Source organism: Hemitrygon akajei, chromosome 22, assembly GCF_048418815.1.
Source record: "Hemitrygon akajei chromosome 22, sHemAka1.3, whole genome shotgun sequence".
NCBI classification, from domain to species: domain Eukaryota; kingdom Metazoa; phylum Chordata; class Chondrichthyes; order Myliobatiformes; family Dasyatidae; genus Hemitrygon; species Hemitrygon akajei.
In genome coordinates this window covers 5,893,899-5,916,313 of record NC_133145.1, presented here as the reverse complement: position 1 = coordinate 5,916,313, position 22,415 = coordinate 5,893,899, and the positions used below count along the sequence as shown (strand labels likewise).

General features: G+C 40.1%; 1 protein-coding gene across 1 annotated transcript in view; it reads left to right on the top strand.

Annotated features, from left to right (window-relative positions):
• The window catches only part of LOC140714945 (transmembrane protein 94-like), a 113,494-nt gene that overhangs the window by 77,918 nt on the left and 13,161 nt on the right, over positions 1-22,415 (top strand). The window contains exons 16-22 of the mRNA XM_073026635.1: positions 1,115-1,217; positions 11,209-11,426; positions 11,794-11,975; positions 19,194-19,329; positions 19,858-19,973; positions 20,438-20,537; positions 21,296-21,404. Of these exons, the coding sequence (XP_072882736.1) occupies positions 1,115-1,217; positions 11,209-11,426; positions 11,794-11,975; positions 19,194-19,329; positions 19,858-19,973; positions 20,438-20,537; positions 21,296-21,404 (964 nt within the window). The remainder of the gene's footprint in view (positions 1-1,114; positions 1,218-11,208; positions 11,427-11,793; positions 11,976-19,193; positions 19,330-19,857; positions 19,974-20,437; positions 20,538-21,295; positions 21,405-22,415) is intronic.

Sequence of the window (22,415 nt, the reverse complement as noted above, 5' to 3'; positions counted from 1 at the left end):
CTCTTTGTTGAACCACTTCCTCAAATATCTTGAACAAAACTCAGAAAAATGGAGACTTGGCGAGAACACTGATGGATGAATTTCATACCAACAAAAACTTCCACGCTGTGATATAAAAATGAGATTGTATGATGATAGGTTAAAGGGCCTCTTTTCCAGGTGTAAGACTCCAAACATTAAATCAGTACTGGCTCATCTTGTAATTAATTTACTTTTTATGTAGAAGACTTTTTCAATTGTTTTGGAGGAAATGTGCATCATTTTTGACCAAGCAAAACTTTTTAAATGTTTTTGCTATTAGCAAATCTATTTAAATGAAACTATCCCAGAAGCCATTAACAGATGAGGATTATTTTCTTAAAAATTGTTAACTTTTTCAATACTTCTCACTGTCACATAAATGCAGAAACGTTAAGGTAAAATAGGTATCAATATTATTAAAACAGTGACCTAAAACAAAGTTACTTCAATAATTGAAAGATAACATGTAAAATTAAACCATAACATACCTTATTGAAGTGCATCTGCTCATGCAAACCGATAGAGTAGCTGAGAGCAGATTGTCCAGACTTTTACACTGAGTAATTGGATGCAGCATAGCCAGTGGTTTGGAGCTTTTGCATTTAGATAGGTGTTGCAAATTTTGCAGCAGTTACCTGGGTAACTTCGAGCTGTCAAAATCTAGTAGAAATCCAGGCTATTGTAAATCAAGGAGATCTTGCTGCATTTCACATGTCAAAACATCACTAGGTAATGGTGTATTTTGGAAGTTTTCAGTGTAATTGATGGATCATTTGGCACACTGATCTTTTTTGTAAAACATTTTAAAGTTTAAGCAGAAAGTGAATTAAAACTTAATTCGCCAAAACTTAATGTGAGCTCCCAGCATATGAATTTGGAGATGAAAGACCCTGTTAATCTCCTGATATTGGTTTATTTTAAACTGTATTAATTGACTTAGAGTGATGATATTATCTGAAAACAGTGCACGCTAGTATATAGATCAATGTGCTCGTTCATTGTAGTTTAGTCTTTCTGTAAGATGTGTTTAACAGATTATGAAATGTTTTATTGACCCGTGAATTGAAAATCCTTTTACTGTGCTCTTTCACAGATAGTGTACAGATGTTATCTCATGGCACAGCTGATGTCATCCTGGAGGCCTGCACAGATTTCTGGGATGGTGCAGATATTTATCCCCTCTCTGGATCTGACAGGTGTGTCATTGTTGCTTAATGTGATACACAAAGTAAAATAAATCTCTCCATATTCTGGGCTATTTAACTTAGAGGGAAAAGTAAAATGGAATGGATAGAGCCCTGATAACAAAGGATGGAATAAAAATGGTACAAAGAAAGGATCATATAGAATTGGAATCCAGTTGAGGTAGGGTAAGAGACAGCAAGGTTGTGGTGTGTATATTGACAGTAGGTTCCCAAACAGTAATGGCAATGTGAGGTATAATCATGAAATTAGAGTTGTATATAGCAAGAGAAGTGCCATAATTATCAATAAAGTAAGAACTGGTGCAGTCAGCAGTGAAGGTTCATAATGTCGCCAATAAAGTAAATCTGAAGACTTGGAAGATTTCAGAATTCACTGAAAGACAACGAAAAATTGGTAAGGAAACGTAAAGAATATGTTAGCAAGAAGCACAAGTTCCTATTGATGTGTAAAAAGGAAATGATTAGTGAAAAATAATGTGAGAATCTTAGTTTTTGAGGCATCAGAATTTATATTGTAGAATAAGGAGCTAGCAGAGCAATTAAGTCTGAAGTCTTGAAAGAAGATGCTCAGTAAAATAGAGAATGATAAGTCTAGACTGGTGAGTGAAGAGCTAAAAGATTAGCATCGTTTTAAAAAAACTGTAGAAAGTAGAGTTACTGAAATTCAGTAAATCTCTAGAGTTGATGACTTGCATTGTGTTTTGAAAGGGTTGGTTAGGAGATAATGAATTGTGTTCCACTACTGCAATAAAAATAGATTCATTAAATGGATATGGACATTCCAGATATTTATTATGTGGAAAAAATGAGGTTTTGGGAATAATGTATTTTTAAAGATTTAAATGGTTGAAAAATGTTTGTGTTAAGAAAGAGATAGGTGTCCTTGCACACTGAGAGTTTAACAATATGGTGCAACAAATCAGCACAACTAAAGATGAGCAGTATGTTGGTTTTTGGTATGCTCAGAATTAATTATAAGGCTAGAAGTATTTTGCTTCAATTAATGCAGAACATTGCACCTGGAGTATTGTCCATTGATCTTCCTACCAAAGAAAGAGGAGTAAGACATGGAGGGATTATCTACAGAGTTTCCGGAGGTGGAAGTTAGGAACAGGAAGGGGTCAGTAACTCTACTGGGTGTTTTGTATAGACCACCCAATAGTAACAGGGACATCGAGGAGCAAATAGGGAGACAGATCCTGGAAAAGTATATTAATAACAGGGCTGTCGTGGTGGGAGATTTTAATTTCCCAGCTATGGATTGGCATCTCCCTAGAGCAAAGGGTTTAGATGGGGTGGAGTTTGTTAGGTGTATTCAAGAAGGTTTCTTGACACAATATGTAGATAAGCCTACAAGAGGAGAGGCTGTACATGATCTGGTATTGGGAAATGAACCTGGTCAGGTATCAGATCTCTCAGTGGGAGAGCATTTTGGAGATGGTTGTGATCACCTTTACCATGGCATTGGAGGGAGTTAGGAGCAGGCAACTTAAGAAAGCGTTTAATTGGAGTAAGGGGAAATATGAGGCTAACAGGCAGGAACTTAGACGCATAAATTGGAAACATGTTCTCAGGGAAGTTACAGAAGAAATGTGGCAAATGTTCAGGGAGTGTTTGTGTGGAGTTCTGCATAATGAGACGGAAAGGATGGTAGGGTACAAAGGCTGTTGTAAATCTAGTCAAAAAGAAAAGAGGAGCTTACGAAATGTTCAAACGGCTAGGGAATGATAGAGAGCTAGAAGATTATAAAGCTAGCAGGAAGGAGTTTAAGAATGAAATTAGGAGAGGCAGAATGGGCCATGAGAAGGCCTTGATAGACAGGGTTAAGGAAAACCCCCAGGCATTCTGTAAGTATGTGAAGAGCAGGAGGATAAGACGTGAGAGAATAGGACCCAATCAAGTGTGACAGTGAAAAAGCGTGTATGGAACCGAGGAGATAGCAGAGGTATTTAATGAGTACTTTGCTTCAGTATTCACTGTGGAAAAGGATCTTGGTGATCGTAGGGATGACTTACAGCAGACTGCCGTGAGCATGTAGAAATTAAGAAAGAGGAGGTGCTGGAGCTTTTGGAAAGCATCAATTTGGATAAGTCACCGGGACCAGACAGGATGTACCCCAGGCTACTATGGGTGGCGAGAGAGGAGATTGCTAAGCCTCTAGCAATGATCTTTGCATTATCACTGGGGATGGGAGAGGTTTCGGAGGTTTGGAGAGTTGTGGATGTTGTTGCATTATTCAAGAAAAGGAGTAGAGATAGCCCAGGAAATTACAGACAGTGAGTCATAATTCAGTGGCTGGTAAGTTGATGGAGAAGATCCTAAGAAGCAGGATTTATGAACATTTGGAGAGGCATAATATGATTAGGAATACTCAGTATGGCTTTGTGAAAGGCAGGTCATGCCTTACAAGCCTGATTGAATTTTTTGAGGATGTAACTAAACATATTGAAGGAAGAGTAGTAGATGTAATGTACCGTAGATTCCGGACTACAGAGCGCACCTGATTAAAAGCCGCTGGCTCTAATTTTAGAAATAAAATCAATTTTTTACTTGTAAAGGCCGCACCGGATTTTCGGCCGCAGGTGTCCCACGTTGTAATATGAGATATTTACACAGAAAGATATTACACGTGAGGATTTTTTAACTTTTAATTAAATCCATATGGTAACAAAAACAAATACATATTGCAAATGCTTTTTTTCGAACCGTGCCCGTAACGCGGCTACTTTTAAATATACGTTGCGTATACTTCTTTACTGAACAACATTCCAATATCTCCTAACGACTGGTAAAAAATATATATACTGCAGCCTACCAGGAAAAGTTATTGATCGCCTTTAACTTAAAAGCAGCGTTTTCGCTCCGCCGCTCCCCCCCGCCGTCCCGTTTATCGCAAACGGCATTTAAAAGCAGCGTTTCGCTCGGGTCTAATGCCCCCTCCTTCCGGTTTATCGCAAACCGGTATCCCACAAGACGCGGCGAAACCGGGTGTGACGTCATAGCATCCCGCGATGTAGTACAGAAAACAAATATAGTTAAAACTCTTCTAACTTTAACTAGAAAATGAATTACTAAGCGAAAATATTATAAACTAAATAACTGCCATAAAGGCAGCACAATGCTTTTCTTCGAGTGTTTTCCATGTTGATGAGGGTGAGTACAAATGACTGATTTACAATAATTTAATTGTGAAAGTGCGCTTGATTTATCGTACAATTTCATTGGACCTCTGTGAACTACTCATCAATTTTATTGGTCTACTGTTACGAGGCAAAATGTTTTCGGCGGCATGAAAAAAAATAATGCATTAGCCGCTCCGTTTTAAAGGCCGCAGAGTTCAAAGCTGTTCAAAATGTGGGAAAAAAGTAGCGGCTTAAAATCCGGAATCTACGGTGTATGGATTTCAGCAAGGTATTTAACAAAGTACCCCATGCAAGGCATATTGAGAAAGTAGAGGCATGGGATCCAAGGGGAAATTGCTTTGTAGATCCAGAACTGGCTTACCCACAGAAGGCAAAGAGTGGTTGTAGATGGGACTCTGTGTCAGTCTCTCTCAAAAATCGATATATCGTTTTAGATGCTGTTGGAAAGATTGACCTGACAGAGGAAAACCACAGCGAACGGGACTCTGGCACTCTGCCCAGTGCCGTGATCAGGAGAGCAAGGAGAAATGCAGTAGTTATAGGAGATTTCCTATATAAGTATATTCATAGAAGAATGGGGAAAAATTCTTAAATTAGTTAATTCAATGTGTGCTAGACAGACTTTAATACAATTTAAAGTGGTTTATAGAACATATACGTCAAAAGACAAACTAGCCCGTTTTTATTCCCATATAAATCCTATGTGTGACAGATGTAACTCTGAGGTTGCTTCTTTAACCCATATGTTTTGGTCCTGCCTTCTTTTGGAAAAAATATTGGAAAGACATTTTTGATATTGCTTCAGCAATTTTACATATTGATTTACAATTCCATCCTATTGCTGCAATTTTTGGATTACCAATAATTGATTATAGTTATTTATCATCTTTAGCCTGCCGTTTGATACTTTTGTTACGCTGATGGCCAGAGGATCCATTTTACTTAAATGGAAAGATTTTGATCCCCCACTACACTTCAGTGGTTCTCTCAAACTATTGCTTGTTTAAACCTAGAAAAAATTAGGAGTGGCACAGTTAATTCCTCGATTAAATTCGAGGAAACTTGGGAGTCTTTTATTCAATATTTCCATAGATATGATTTAAGTTGATTTTTTAAAATTCTTTTTCCTAATACTTAACCTTTTATGGAAGGAGGAACGGAGTCAAGGACAGAATGATTATAATTAACAAATTATGGCAGCCCAGGTTTTTTTTGTTTTGTTTTCTGTTTAGGGGATTTTTGGGGGGTTTTTTTTGGTTTTTTTCTTCTGAACAAATCTTTTGAACTTTTTCCTGTTTCTATTATCAAGAAATCAGGTGGACATGTCTGGATATGATATTTGGAACTTATGTTTATGTGTTATAGCTATTATTGTAATCCTGTTCTCTTGATATTGTTATTATTGATATGTTCATTTAACTGATTATAATGCAATAAAAAGATTTGAAAAGAAAGGGGATTCCATAGTGAGGGAAACAGACAAGAGATTCTGTGAGCCGGACAAGGATACCCGGATGGTGCCAGGGTACAGGATGTCTCAGATCGGGTCCAGAGTATTCTGAGGAGAGAGGGCAAGCAGCCAGAAGTCTTGGTACATGTTGGTACCAATGACATAGACAGAAAAAGAGAGGAGGTCTTGAAGGAGGATTTCTGGGAGCTAGGAAGAAAATTGAAAAGCTGGACCTTCAGAGTAATAATCTCAGGATTACTGCCTAAGCCACGTGCTAATGAAGGTAAGAATAGCAGAATTAAGCAGATGAATGTGTGGCTAACTGGTGCAGGGGACAGGGCTTCAAATTCTTGAATCAACACACACAAAATGGTGGTGGAACACAGCAGGCCAGGCAGCATCTATAAGGAGAAGCACTGTCGATGTTTCGAGCCGAGACCATTCGTCAGGACTTCGTTATTCCTGACGAATGGTCTCGGCCCAAAACGTCAACAGTGCTTCTCCTTATAGTTGCTGCCTGGCCTGCTGTGTTCCACCAGCATTTTGAGTGTGTTGTTTGAATTTCCAGCATCTGCAGATTTCCTCGTGTTTGCTCTTTAAATTCTTGAATCATTGGGATCTATTTTGGGGGAGGTATGACTTATACAAAAATGATGGGTTACACCTGAACTCAAAGGGTACTAATGTCCTGACGGGATTGTTTAATATAGTTGTTAGGGAGGGTTTAAACTAAGTTGGCAGGGGGAAGGAAACCAGGGTGTTAGGGTCGAGGAAGAGGAAGATAGAAATAAGTCAAAGGTACTGTGCAGCAAAGATGGCAAGAAGGACAGGCAGATGAACAGACAGGAAAATCTGCTGTGCGATAGAAATATAGCAAAATCGGTAACAGATACTGATCTAAATGTACTGTATTTAAATGCACACAGCATTAGAAATAAAGTGGATAACCTTGTTGTACAGCTACAGGTTAAAAGGTATGACATTGTGGCCATCACTGAGTCATAGCTAAATGATGGATGTGATTGGGAGTTGAATGTCCAAGGATACACAGTGTATAGGAAGGTAGTTAGAGGGGGTGGCGTGGCCCTGATGGTAAGCAACGATATCAAATCACTAGAAAGAATGGACATAGGATCAGAAGAGGTAGAATCCTTATGGGTCGAGTTAAGAAATGGCAAGGGTGAAAAGACACTAATAGCAGTTATATACAGGCCTCCAAACAGCAGCTGGGATGTGGACTACAAGTTACAGCTGGAAATAGAAAAAGCGTGTCAGAAGGAAAATGTCATGATAATTATGGGGGATTTTAATATGAAAGTGAATTGGTAAAGTCAGGAAGGTACTGGATCTTATGAGAGGGTGTTTATAGAATGCCTACTGGGTGGCTTTTTGGAGCAGCTTGTCCATAAGCCCACCAGGTGATCGGCTGTTTTGGATTGGGTGCTGTGTAATGAACCTGAGGCGATTAGGGAGCTAGAGGTAATGGAACCCCTTGGAAGTAGTGATCATAATATGATTGAGTTCAGTTTCAAATTTGAAAAGGAGAAGCTGTTATCAGGTGTGTCGATATTTCAGTGGAACAAAGGAAATTACAGTGGTATGAGAGAGGAACTGGCCCAATTGATTGGAAAAGTAAGCTAGATGGAGGGACGGTAGAGCAGAATTGGATGAAATTCCTACAAGAAATAAGGAAACGGCAGGAAAAAATATATTCTAAGAAAAAGAAAATCATGAATGGAAAAATGGCACAAATGTGGCTAACGAGCGAGGTTAAGGCAAAAGAGGAAGCAAAAATTAGTGGGAAAACTGAGGACTGGACGACTTAAAAACTTAAAGAAGGAAACAAAGTCATTAGGAAAGAAAAGATGAATTATGAAAGTAAGTTGGCAATATACATAAAAGGATACTGAGTTTTTTTTAAATATATGAAGAGTAAATGAGTGACACGGGTAGATATAGGACAGATTGAAAATGATGCTGGAGAAATTATAATGGGTAACAGAGATGGCAGAGGAACTAAATGAGTATTTTGCATCAGTCTTCACAGTGGAAGGCATTAGCAACATACCTGATAGCCAGAGGTCTCAGGGAATAGAATTAGGTACAGTCAAGATTACTAGAGAGAAAGTGCTTGGGAAGCCCAATGGACTAAGGATAGATAAGTCTCCTGGACCGGATGAGGTGCACCCACGGGTTCTGAAGGATTTGGCTTTGGAGATTGTGGAGGCATTGGAAATGAGCTTCCAGGAATCAGTAGACTCTGGCGTGGTTCCAGAGGACTGGAAGGTTGCAAATGTAATTCCACTGTTTAAGAAAGGAGGGAGGCAGCAAAAAGAAAATTACAGACCTATTAGTCTGACATCGGTAGTTGGAAAGTTATTGGAGTTGATCCTCAAGGACAAGATTATGAAATACCTTGAGGTGCATGACAAGATAGGCCCAAGCCAGCATGGTTTCATGGGGGAAGATCCTGCCTCACCAACCTATTGGAATTTTTTGAAGTAATCTCAAATAAGATTGACAAGAGAGAGGCTGTGGATGTTGTGTATTTGGATTTTCAAAAGGTCTTTGATAAGGTGCTGCATAAGAGGCTGCTTAATAAGATGAAAGCCCATGAAATTACAGGAAAGATATTGGAATGGGTGGAATATTGGAATAGGCAGAAAGCAAAGGGTGGGAATAAAGGGATCCTATTCTGGTTGGTTGCTGGTTACATGTGGTGTTCCACCGCGGTCAGTGTTGGGGCTGCTTCTTTTTACACTGTATATTGATTATTTAGATTATGGATTAAATGGTTTTGTGGCTAAGTTTGCGGATGATACCAAGGTAGGTGGAGGAACAGGAAGTACTGAAGAAATGGAAAAGTTGCAGGGAGACTTGGTCAGTTTAGGAGAGTGGGCAAAGAAATGGCAGATGAGATACAATGTTGAGAAATGTACAATTGTACATTTTGGAAGAAGAAAAAAATTGGGCAGATTACTATTTAGATGGGGGAAAAAATTAAAAAATCGGAAGTGCAAAGGGACTTGGGGGTCCTCGTGCAGGATACCCTAAAGGTTAACCACCAGGTTGGATTGGCAGTAAGGAAAGCGAATGCTATGTTGGCATTCATTTCAAGAGGAATAGTGTAGAAGAATAAGGTGGTGTTGATGAGGCTGTATGGGGCACTGGTGAGACCTCATTTGGATTACTGTGTGCAGTTTTGGGCCCCCTATCTTAGAAGAGATGTACTGATGTTGGAGAGAGTTCAGAGAAGATTTACAAGGATGATTACTGGAATGCAGGGGCTAACACATGAGGAACGTTTGTCGGCTCTTGGACTGTATTCATTACAGTATAGAAGAATGAGAGGGGATCTCATAGAAATATTTCGAATGTTGAAAGGGTTGGACAGAGTAGATGTGGAAAGGCTGTTTCCCTTGGTGGGTGAGTTCAGGACAAGGGGCCACAGTCTTAGAATTAGAGAGTACCCATTTAAAACAGATGAGAAATTTTTTAGCCAGAGAGTTGCGGATTTATGGAATTCATTGCCACATACAGCTGTGGAGGCCCAATCATTGAGGGTGTATAAGGAGGAGGTTGATGGGTATCTAATTAGTCAGGGTATCAAAGGATATGGGGTAAAAGCCGGAAATCGGAACCAGATAGAATAGTTCAGCTCACGGTGGAGTGGTGGAGCAGACTCGATGGGCCAAATGGCCTACGTCTGCTCCTTTGTCTTGTGATATTCTGCATGGAGGTTGGTCACCTCAGTGATCTCTTCTTGGACCCCTACTCTTCATGATTTTTTATAACTGACCTGGATGAAGAAGAGGTGGGATGGGTTAGTAAATTTACTGATGACGCAGAGGTTGGAGATGTTCTGGATAGTGCGGAAGGCTTCAAAAATGGGCTGAGAAGTGGCAGATGGAGTTCAACCCAGATAAGTGTGAGGTGGTTCATTTTGGTAGGTCAAATATGATGACAGAATATAGTGTTAATGGTAAGACTCATGACTGTGTGGTGGATCAGAGGAATCTTGAGGTCCAAGTCCATAGGACACTCAAGGCTGCTGCGCAGGTTGACTTTGTGGTTAAGAAGGTATACAGTGCATTGGCCTTCATCAGTTGTGGGATGGAGTTTAGGAGCCGAGAGGTAATGTTGCAGCTATATAGGACATTGCTCAGACCCCACTTGGAGTACTGTGGTCAGTTCTGGTCATCTTACTACGGGAAGGATGTGGAAACGATAGAAAGGGTGCAGAGGAGATTTACAAGGATGTTGCCTGGATTGGAGAGCAAGTTTTATGAGAATAGTTTGAGTGAACTCAGCCTTTTTCCTTGGAGCAATGGAGGATGAGAGGTGACCTGATAGTGGTGTGTAAGATGATGAGAGGCATTGATTGTGTGGATAGTCAGAGGCTTTTTCCCAGGGCTGAAATGGCTAGCACGAGAGGGCACAGTTTTAAGGTATTTGGAAGTAGGTACAGAGGAAATAGCAGGGATAAGTTTTTTACGCAGAGAGTGGTAAGTGCGTGGAATGGGCTGCCAGCGACGGTGGTGGAGGCGGATACAATAGGGTCTTTTTTAAGAGATTCCTGGGCAGGTATATGGAGCTCAGGAAAGTAGAGGACTATGGGTAACTCTAGGTAGCTTCTTGGGTAAGGACATGTTCAGCACAGCTTTGTGGGCTGAAGGGCCTGTATTGTGCTGTAGATTTTTACGTTCTATGTTCTAATGTATTTGCAGTAGAGAAAGTGTATTGAGTTGATTCCTGGCATGTGGACATTATCCCACAAGGACAAGTTAAGCAAGCACAGTCTTCCATTTGAAGGGTTAGATTTGTTTTTCTTTCCATAGATGTTACCTGATCTGCTAAGGGTTTCCAAAATTTTTATTTTAGATTTCCGGCATCTGCAGTTTTTTTTGTTTTCTTAGTCCTATGCATTATTTTCTAAAAGTAACATTTTTTTACATATTGAAAACTCTTAGGAGCTTGACAGGGAAGGTACAAAGATGAAGGTTACCTCATTGTGTGTCCAGGATAATAGGTCTTTAGTCAGCTGATAAGGTGTAATAATTTTTTTCATGTAGCAAATTCTTGTCACTTTAAACTATGATCAGATTACACGAGTTCATCACAGAGTTTGTATTTAGCGGTATGGAAATGAGTCTGAGGGAAAACTATAGAAGAAATTAAACTACTTAAAATGGGAGGAATCTGCTGCTGAATCACCAGTTGCATTCAAAGTGGAAACTCGGTCAATGCAGTTGTAGCTACCAAGCAAAAATTCTCTGGGTTTTTAAAAAAACATTTTCAAAAAATTGTTAGCCACTTGCATGTTCTGTTGATGTTTGAATAAATGGATAATACTTTTGTAAATTGCTAACCCTCATTTTTGTTGACACAGGAAAAAAGTGCTAGATTTCTACCAGCGAGCTTGTCTCTCGGGGTACTGTTCAGCTTTTGCTTACAAGCCGATGCACTGCAACTTGTCCTCTGAGCTGAATGGGAAATGCATCGAGTTGGTCCAGGTGCCAGGTCAGAATACCATCTTCACCTCTTATGACTTACCAGGGACCACACCCATTAAACACGGCAGCAGACGGAACAGCTGGAGCTCTGATGGTACTTTTGGTCTTCCCAAAATTAAATATTGTGTGTGTGTGTGTATTTTCATTTCTTCTACCTTTTTAAAGCTTCATCAGTGTCTTGTGTTATATGCCATTTCTCGACCCTGCCTCACCCACAACGATCGCAGGTTTGCTGAAGCATAGCTGCACTGCCATCTAGGGATTTGTTGCCATTTAGCTCCTCATGAAAGCAAAATGGTGTGATCTGCAATTCCATGGCATGGAGCGGAGAATCAAACCTGAAATCTGTGCATTTCCATTTAGCATTAACACTTGCATTAATTGATTTTTGATATTGAGCAAATGAAAATCTTAATTTGAACTGCTGCAAGCATTATTCCTCATAGCCTAATTTGTTTCAGAGGGAATAGTGGAAGTTATGGAGAAAGAAGACTGCATACAAGCCTTGAGTGGACAGATCTTCATAGGAATGGTCTCCTCCCAATATCAGGCTCGGCTGGACATAGTCCGACTAATAGATGGCCTTGTGAATGCATGCATCAGATTTGTCTATTTCTCCCTGGAAGATGAATTAAAAAGCAAGGTACAGTTTCCAGTTTTAGATTCTGCTGTTTTGGCCCAAAGCCTAATGGTTTCTCTGATGGCTATAGCTGTGTTACAATTGAAGAAATAATGCAACTCAGACGTTCGCAGTCATTTGACTTTCAGTATTTATGTTTTGCTGAGCAAGACCAGACTGTGAGCAGTATTTAGAAAATCTAGATTCAGCTAATTTTCTGTGCACATTGATGTCCAAGTGTTTTGTGAGATACTCACAGTGTGAGCCAGTAATGAATAATCGCTTGCAGGTAACTATCCACCACTGAAATTGGCAGTGCAATGCAATGAACCAATCTCAATTTTTGTTTTGAATGCTTTTCACATCCACGGCTTGAGAGAGTCAGCCTGACTTGCATCAGTCAGTACCTGCAGGCTCTTGTTTTCTCCAAGCTCATGAGGTCAGAATAATTTCACCCATTAATCTTTTTTCTTTTTTTTAAATTCAAGAGATGTGGGCTTCTTAGGTTGAGCTGGCATTTGATTACCCTTAAGGTGGTGCTCGTCAGCTGTTGCAGCCTTTTTGGCGGATCTTTTCTGCCTATTGGGGAGAAGAGTTCCAGGATTTTGATCTGGTGAAGTCAGCATGGTGTTGGCTTGGAGGGCATCTTCCAGATGTATGCTTTTGCTTCCCCTATCCTTCCAGCTGATACAGCCAGGGATTTGGAAGGTGCTGTTTTCGTGGATTGCAGTGTATCCTGTAAAAAGTGCAAACTGCTGCTACCATGTTTTAGTGGTGAGATAAATGAAGGGTGACATCACAACCATTGATGCTGGCTGCTATGTCCCGTGTTGTATCCAGCTTCTTGAATATTGTTGAAATGGCACTCATCCAGGCAAGTGGAGATACCCCATCACATTGCTGACTTGACCTTTGCAAGTGGTGGACAGGCTTTGAAAGTTGATCAAGTTACTAGCTGCAGGATTCCTGGATCCTCTGAGCAGCTGTTCAACCCCCATTCAACAGGAGTATCCATGTACACAGTTAATGGTAAGCCCCTCCCCACCCCTCTGATATTGTTAATGAGGGATTTAGTGATGGTAATGCCTTTGAATGTCAGAGGGTGATAGCTGGGTTTTAACTTGTTGGGTATTATCATTGCATGAAACTTGTGTGGTGCAAATGTTACTTGCTACCCATCAGCCCAGAACTGGATTATTGTCCAGGTCTCTCTGCATTAATTAGGGTGTAGGCTGCTTTGTTAACTGAGGAGTCATGAATGCTGCAGAACTTTGTGCTGTCATCAGCAAATATTGAATTTGAATTGAATGATCTTTATTGTCATAGGTACAGTGAAACTCTGTTTAGCTTCCTCTCAGGCAATTGAATAAAGCGGTAGATAAAAACAAGACAGTAATAAAAAAAACAGTATTAAATAGAGAAGTAGCAGAAAATAAGTTGCAGCAGCAGCAGAATATCATAGTAATTCACAAAGTGCTGTTAGTGCAAGTATTTGAGTCCTTGTGTGTGCATGAGTGTGCTCACAGTTTCAATCATTGCTCTCTGGGAGTGGTGTGATGGAGGCCATATCTCTGAGGTAGAAGTTGTTCCTCAGGCTATTTGTTCTGGTTTTTAGTGTCCTGAACCTTTTGCTGGATGGCAGCGGGTCAAACAGGGAATGGCCGGGGTGTGCGGTGTCTCTGCTTATGCTGATTGCTTTCCTCCTGAGTCTGCTGGAATAGATAGTGTCCAGTCCTGGGAGCTCCATCCTGGCAATTCACTGGGCCGCCTTCACCACAAGATGCAGGTCTTGCCGCTCAGCGGCTGTGGAGCTGGCATACCACACTGTGGCGCTGTTGGTCAAGATGGTTTCAGTTGTGCTTCTGTAGAAGTTCAGCAACGGCATTTGTGAACGTTTGGCCTGTTTCAGCTTTCTGAGGAAGAAGAGTCTTTACAAGCAGCGAGGTGTTGGTGGTCCATGTCAGCTGTTTTGACAACATAACTCCAAAAAATACTCCTACCTCCTGACCTTCTGATTGAAAGAATTGTAGTTGTGCTTGGATTCCATAATGCTCAGCTCCACAGACGGTTTCTCTGGTGAAATTAGCTTTACCTGCCTGATGCAGATATTCATGTTCAGGCTGATAGTGCCAACAGCCTTCAAAAAGAGAATTCATCTATCTACCCGTGACATTCAATGGAATGTAGGGATGAGGACAGTACTTATATAACCATATAACAATTACAGCACGGAAACAGGCATCTCGGCCCTTCTAGTCCATGCCAAATGCTTACTCTCACCTAGTCCCACTGACCCGCACTCAGCCCATAACTCTCCATTCCTTTCCTGTCCATATACCTATCCAATATTGCTTTAAATGACAATACCGAACCTGCCTCTACCACTTCTACTGGAAGTTCGTTCCACACAGCTACCACTCTCTGAGTAAAGAAATTCTCCCTCATGTTATCCTTAAACTTTTGCCCCCTAACTCTCAACTCATGTCCTCTTGTTTGAATCTCCTCTACTCTCAATGGAAAAAACCTATCCACGTCAACTCTATCTATCCCCTCATAATTTTAAATACCACTATCAAGTCCTCCCTCAACCTTCTACGCTCCAAGTAATAAAGACCTAACTTGTTCAATCTTTCCCTGTAACTTAGGTGCTGAAACCCAGGTAACATTCTAATAAATCTCCTCTGTACTCTCTCTATTTTGTTGACATCTTTCCTATAATTCGGTGACCAGAACTGTACACAATTCTCCAAATTCAGCCTTACTAATGCCTTGTACAATTTTAACATTACATCCCAACTCCTATACTCAATGCTCTGATTTATAAAGGCCAACATACCAAGAGCTTTCTTCATCACCCTATCCACCTGAGATTCCACCTTCAGGGAACTATGCACCATTATTCCTAGATCACTCTGTTCTTCTGCATTCTTCAGTGCCCTACCATTTACCATGTATATCCTATTTGGATTATTCCTACCAAAATGTAGCACCACAGACTTATCAGCATTAAATTCCATCTGCCATTGTTCAGCCCACTCTTCTAACTGGCCTAAATCTCTCTGCAAACTTTGAAAACCTACTTCATTATCCACAACGCCACCTACCTTAGTATCATCTGCATTCTTACTAATTCAATTTACCACCCCATCATCCAGATCATTAATGTATATGGCAAACAAATTGGACCAGGTACAGATCACTAGTCACCGGCCTCCAACCTGACAAACAGTTATCCACCACTACTCTCTGGCATCTCCCATCCAGCCACTGTTGAATCCATTTTACTACTTCAATATTAATACCTAACGATTGAGCCTTCCTAACTAACCTTCCGTGCGGAACCTTGTCAAAGGCCTTACTGAAGTCTATATAGACAACATCCACTGCTTTACCCTCGTCAACTTTCTTCATAACATCTTCAAAAAATTCAATAAGATTTGTCAAATATGACCTTCCACGCACAAATCCAAGTTGACGGTTCCTAATCAGACCCTGTCTATCCAGATAATTATATATACCATCTCTAAGAATACTTTCCATTAATTTACCCACCACTGACGTCAAACTGACAGGCCTATAATTGCTAGGTTTACTCTTAGAGCCCTTTTTAAACAATGGAACCACATGAGCAATACGCCAATCCTCCGGCACCATCCCCGTTTCTAATGACATTTGAAATATTTCTGTCAGAGACCCTGCTATTTCCACACTAATCTCCCTCAAGGTCCTAGGGAATATCCTGTCAGGATCTGGAGATTTATCCACTTTTATATTCCTTAAAAGCACCAGTACTTCCTCCTCTTTAATAGTCATAGTTTCCATAAATTCCCTACTTGTTTCCCTTACCTTACACAATTCAATATCCTTCTCCTTAGTGAATGCAGAAGAAAAGAAATTGTTCAAAATCTCCCCCATTTCTTTCGGCTCCACACATAGCTGTCCACTCTGATTCTCTAAGGGACCAATTTTATCCCTCACTATCCTTTTGCTATTAATACAACTGTAGAAACCCTTCAGATTTATTTTCACCTTATTTGCTAAAGCAACCTCGTATCTTCTTTTAGCTTTTCTAATTTCTTTCTTAAGATTCTTCTTACATTCTTTATATTCCTTGAGCACCTCATTTACTCCATGCTGCCTATATTTATTGTAGATATCTGTTTTTCCTAACCAAGTTTCCAATATCCCTTGAAAACCATGGCTCTCTCAAACTTTTAACCTTTCCTTTCAACCTAACAGGAACATAAAGATTCTGTACCCTCAAAATTTCACCTTTAAATGACCTCCATTTCTCTATTACATCCTTCCCATAAAATAAATTGTCCCAAATCCACTCCTTCCAAATCCTTTCGCATCTCCTCAAAGTTAGCCTTTCTTAATCAAAAATCTCAACCCTGGCACCAGTCCTATCCTTCTCCATCATTATATTGAAACTAATGGCATTGTGATCACTGGACCCGAAGTGCTCCCCAACACATACCTCCGTCACCTGACCTATTTCATTCCGTAACAGAAGATGGAACACTGCCCCTTCTCTAGTTGGTACCTTTATGTATTGCTGCAAAAAACTATCCTGCACACATTTTACAAACTCCAAACCATCCATCCCTTTTTACTGTATGGGCTTCCCAGTCTATGTGTGGAAAATTAAAATCTCCCACAATCACAACCCTGTGCTTACTACAAATATCTGCTATCTCCTTGCAAATTTGCTCCTCCAATTCTCGCTCCCCATTAGATGGTCTATAATACACCCCTTTAAGTGTTACTACACCTTTCCCATTCCTCAATTCCACCCAAATAGTCTCCCTAGACAAGCCCTCTAATCTATCCTGCCAGAGCACTGCTGTAATATTTTTTCTCTGACAAGCAACACAACACCTCCCCCTCTTGTCCCTCCGATTCTATCACACCTGAAACAACGAAATCCAGGAATATTTAGTTGCCAATCACACCCCTCCTACTGCAACCATGTGTCAGTAATAGCTACAACATCATATTTCCAGGTATCAATCCATGCTCTAAGCTCATCCACCTTTCTTACAATGCTCCTAGCATTAAAATAAATGCATTTAAGAAATTCTCTACCATCTCTTCTCTGTTTATCTCTAACAGTAAAAAGAACTTTACTGTCTTCTTTTTCTTCCTTCTCCCATACATCTGTTCCTACACTCTGGTTCTCCTCCCCCTTTGTAACTAGTTTAAATCCACTGGAGCCTGTCTAGCAAACCTACCTGCAAGAATATTTGTCCCCCTTCAGTTCAGATGTAAACTGTCCCGCCGGAACAGGTTCCACCTTCCCTGGAAAACTGTCCAATTATCTATAAATCTGACTCCCTCCCTCCTGCACCATGTCTTCAGCCACGTGTTGATCTGCACTATCTTATTATTTCTAAACCCACCTGCACGTGGCACTGGTAGAAATCCTGAGATTGCTATCCTGGAGGTCTTGTCCTTTAACTTGGCACCTAGCTCCCTAAACTCACCTTTCAGGACCTCCTCACTCTTCCTACCCACGTCATTGGTCCCTACATGGACCACGACATCCAGCTGCTCACCCTTCCTCTTGAGAATACTGAGAACTCGATCCGAGATATCGCAGACCCTGGCACCAGGGAGGCAACAGACCATCTGGGATTCTCAATCTCTTCCACAGAACCTCCTATCTGACCCCCCTAACTATCGAATCCCTTATCGCTACTGCTCTGATTGAAAACTGGATCAATAGTGTGATAGCTGGACCAGGTCAGAGATTGTGATGTCATGTCATGAGTTATTTATCTCTGACTTTCCAAAGCCTTTCCACCATGTATATTGTGGAACATTTCTTGCCTGATGAGTGTCGTGACAACACTCAGTACTCTGCTGACTACAGTAAATATTTACTGCTGTGTGCATTTTGGCTGTGTTGTGCCTGTTCTACAAAATGCACTAAACTCTCCAAGGCTGTTTATTTTTTAAAAAAAGTTCTTTACTTACAGCCTCAGATCTGGGGGGGGGGGAAGAAGCAGTCATCCGGTGTAATAAAAATTGCTGAAGGAACTTATAAGGGCAGGGGCAGTATCTCATTTGTGTGGTTAGCCTCCAGCCAGATGGCATGAACCTCAATTTCTCTTAACTTTCACTCCCCTCTGTTTTTAAAGCCCCTCATCCTTTTTCTCTCTGCATTCCCATTCTAGTTATCCTGTTGTCTTCATGACCTTCCCGTAACTACTTCCTCCCATAGATGCTGTCTGGCCTGCTGAGTTCTGCCAGCATTTTGTGTTTTTATCACTTACTTCCCTTTGGTTCCCCACCTCCTTCACTTTATTCCAAGGTTCGCCGCCCTCATCATTTAGATTCCTTCTTCAGCCTTTGTCTTTCACCTGTCCCTTACAGTTTCTCACATCTTTCCTCCATCACCCGCCTTCCTCCTCTTTTGTCTCACTTATCACCAATCGCTTGTACTCCCACTCACCGCACCTTCTTATTCTGGCTTGCTGGAAACTTCCTTTCCAGTCCTGTATGAAGGGTGTTGGCCCAAAATATCAATAGGTACTGCCTGACCTGCTGAATTCCTTCAATATTTGTGTGTGTTGCTCAAGATTTCCATAATCTGCAGAATCTCTTGAGTCATTTGCCTGAAGTTTCTCCAGGGAGTGTACTGTGTCAGAACCTTTAAATCCTGCACTCAGTAATACAACTTGCACTTTTTTGTGTCAGTTTGCTGTGGAAGATTTCAATACTTTTGTTGAATGTTCATATCCAGAATTAGAATATGTAATCTGAAGTGACTGCTGAAAAAGATAATTTTAATGTGGGGAATTAAACTAATTAAACTTGACAGTTTCCTTGTCAAGGAGAAGATCCCTTTGCATTAATCTGAGAAAACAAAGTTCTCCAGGTTTCTTTTCTAATCTTGGTCTCCCAACATTAGACATATATACTATGCTGCCTTTTTTCCATGCGGTGTAACTCCGCAATTTGAGAGGCAAGTTAAAACTTCAGTGTCTGTAAGTGATTGTAAAGTTCTTTGACTTGGATGTCCTAATGATGAAAATCACTAAGTGCATATTTAACCTTTGTTTCTTTATTTAACAATGTGATATAATTTTATTTGAATGCATAAATTTGTTTTGCTTGTGGGGGAAGGAAGAAAACATCCAGATGATTTAAACTGTGCTTACCTTCGCAATTATCTTCTAGTATAAAGCAGTGCAGATGACCACTTGCTTAGTTTATAATAATTTGTTGTTTGGCCAGGTATTTGCAGAAAAGATGGGTTTAGAAACAGGCTGGAATTGTCATATTTCTCTGCTACCATATGGTGGATGCTCTGGTTCTGAAATCCCACAGTCAAGCCCAAGCCACGCTGGCTCTCTACATGATAACCTTCAGGGTAGGCAATCTTTTAATACTTTCTGCTAAAGTTTGTGGGAAAATGTGATCAGTGTAATATGTGCAGAATGTGATTTCTACTGTAAAATCTGGTGCATGAGTTGCAACTGTGTATTGTACATTGATGCAGGTGTATATGCCTCCCCCAATCTCTGCACCCCTTCTATCATTCTCTTGTAGGTAACCAAGTTAAGTGTTAGAGAGAGCAGTCAAAACAAGTATTTAATGTTTTTGTCTTTGAATGCTTTTTATCATTAATTTTCATTGTAAATTTATGCATAACAGCTAAAGACTAACAGCTGTTTGACTCCAACAGACTGCTAAATCCCTACAGCCTTTAATATTGTGGATATGAGCTACTTAGAGCCAATATATTTTTTCTTACTGGATAAGGAAGACAACACAACAACCTGTGCTGAGAACACAGCCTTTGGAGGTTTTAGCTGCCTTCGGTCTATTCCTTCAAGTCAGTGGAGGCATTGAACCTTACTGTATCTTACTATAGCCATTGATCTTTGTAACTGCATAGATTCGAAGGATGATGCAGAGGGAGCATTACTAATGGAAGAAGAGAGACACTCTGACCTCATTAGCTTCCAGCCAACGGACAGTGATGTGCCCAGCTTTCTGGAAGATCATAATCGGGTAAGTTGGAGGCTTGGTGGTGGATCTGTGCTGAATTTGTGGAGAGTAGTTTCACTATATAAACTGAAATTTTGCTTTGAACCCTTTATGCCATAGATGTAATGGCTGGAAAAAATGTAAAACTGCAATGTTTACAAGTTCATGAAGCAGTGATGAATCTATAACCTTTGTACATCATTTCTTAAACACCGTAAGTCCAGAGAGTTCCAAGCAAACCATTTTTAATCAATTCATATAGCGCAGTTTTAATAATGACAGAAAAATACCTTTATTGCAGCCTTTAATAAAGTAAAATGCTCCACAGAAGCAATGCCCAGCAGAATTAAATATAATTAGGGAGTTGATGGGTGTATTTATTAGCTTTCATTTGAAACCATTCCTTTGATAGCTCCAGTGCAATCAGCATATGCCATTTTTTATTTTTCTTTTGCAGCAAAGTAAATTAAACATTACCTTACTTTTAGGCTAAACTGCCACGAGGAATCCACCAAGTTCGACCACATCTCCAGAACATTGATAATGTGCCTTTACTGGTCCCTCTGTTTACAGACTGCACACAGGACAGTAAGTGACCATTGGCTGTATACTTGTAGCTGCAGTAATAATATATTGTCAGATGACTCTATTCTGACCTGTTAGTTGAAGGGCACTGATATAACTGAATTGCCAAAATCTAGGGAGGAATTTCTTTTATGTACTGTGAATTGTAGTAAGGTATTGCCTTGAGGGTGTTGATCCAGTTTGAATAGTGGTTTTCAAAAGAGCGTGCTGTAACTGTTTGAAGAGGTAGAGGTCTAACTGGATAGTTCTTTTAGAACCAATATAAGACCACAGAGTAATTAATTTTGCTTTGGTTTTAGACTCATCAGTTTCTAAGATCTTAGTATTTGTCATGTAAGCAACAAGATTTTCATAAGTCTGTAAGACTAGGCACAGTACAAATGTGATTCAGCAGTACTCAAGAAACCTGGTCCAGTGATGGTGTAACACTGTGTTCTCTCCCTTATATTTCATGAAAGTCATCTGCCTTTAAACTCGGTAGCTATTTTTTATATTGGTAAAAGGTCAAAGCTTGCAGTTCCTCACTCCTCCAAGCGTAATAAGGTGAAGAAAGGAATGCGAAACCTTTTTAAGCTTAATTTTTCAGCAAAGTGCAGATTGGTTGCTGAAAGGCAGGTGGAGGATCCAAGCTTTGGAAGTTCTAGGAAAGAGTGCAAGAAGTTTGATTGCATTGTGGTCATTATGATTGTAGTATGCAGGAAACTGCTGTTTGTGTAATTCCTTGAAAGTTTTTGTTACATGTAAGCTTTTTTCCCCCCCAGCAATGTGCGAGATGATGAAAATCATGCAAGAGTATGGGGAGGTGATTTGCTGCCTGGGAAGCTCTGCTAACTTTCGAAACAACTGTCTTTTTCTGCAGAGTGACATTGGGTGAGGATTCTATTCACCATGCATTTGGAAACCAATCAGAGATTGTACAATAGGATGCAGAAAATCCAGTACTGGGCAGGAATCAATGGGGATTTACTGATTCCTGTGTCCATTCTGCTGATGTAAAAGTGGATTTATAGTATTCTTTTATGTATTCTAGCAAGTGCTGCAGAACTCAAATGTGGAAGGGTGGGAATGGCCACAGGGAACTTTTCTCACTCTTAGCATTATCTACTTTTTAGGGTTATCTTGAAAGATTGTTTGATTTTTATAAAGTAGTAATTGAACATTTGGCTACAAACAATAGGACTCAGTCAGCAAGGCCTCAAAAAAAATTAGAGTTCTGAACAAATGTTGGCCTGATACCCAAGTGAACAAACAATTCTGACATCTGGGTTTTGTGCAAAAGTTGGCACCTCAGATGCTAGGAATTACAGTGAAGGATGAGTCTTTATCCACAGCTTTTGATTTTGAAGCAGTAGTACGAACTGAGTGGAGCTGGCTCTGTATGCTTGACCATGGTGAACAGTGACACCAACATTGAGAGCACCCAAACTGTCTCCTTTGAAAATCTAATGGATCAGTGTTTGTTTCTGAGCTGACAAATTGCTCTCTTTTCACACGGTGATTATTATGGTTTGCATTTGTAAACAATGAAGAATGGAATAAGGAAGAATTGATTAAGAAAATTGAACATTGATTTGTAGAAGATCTGGTTGCAAGTATAGTTGCAGCTGAGCAGTGTTTGGACAGTTTGATTCAGTCATGGCAAACCAGCATATAAATCATGGTCTGTACAAATGTGGGCTTGGTAAGAAGTGAAAATTCCTAACCCACCTGGAGGCCAATTTAAAAAAAAATAGAATATTTATTGGTCTATTTTCCTGATTTTTTTTTTACATGGGGTAATTTGGGTAATATAAGATAATGCTGAAATGTTGGAAATTTACAGCAGGGATATACAAAATGGCAGATTAGTATCTTGCCATCAGTCTTCAAGTATCTAACAAA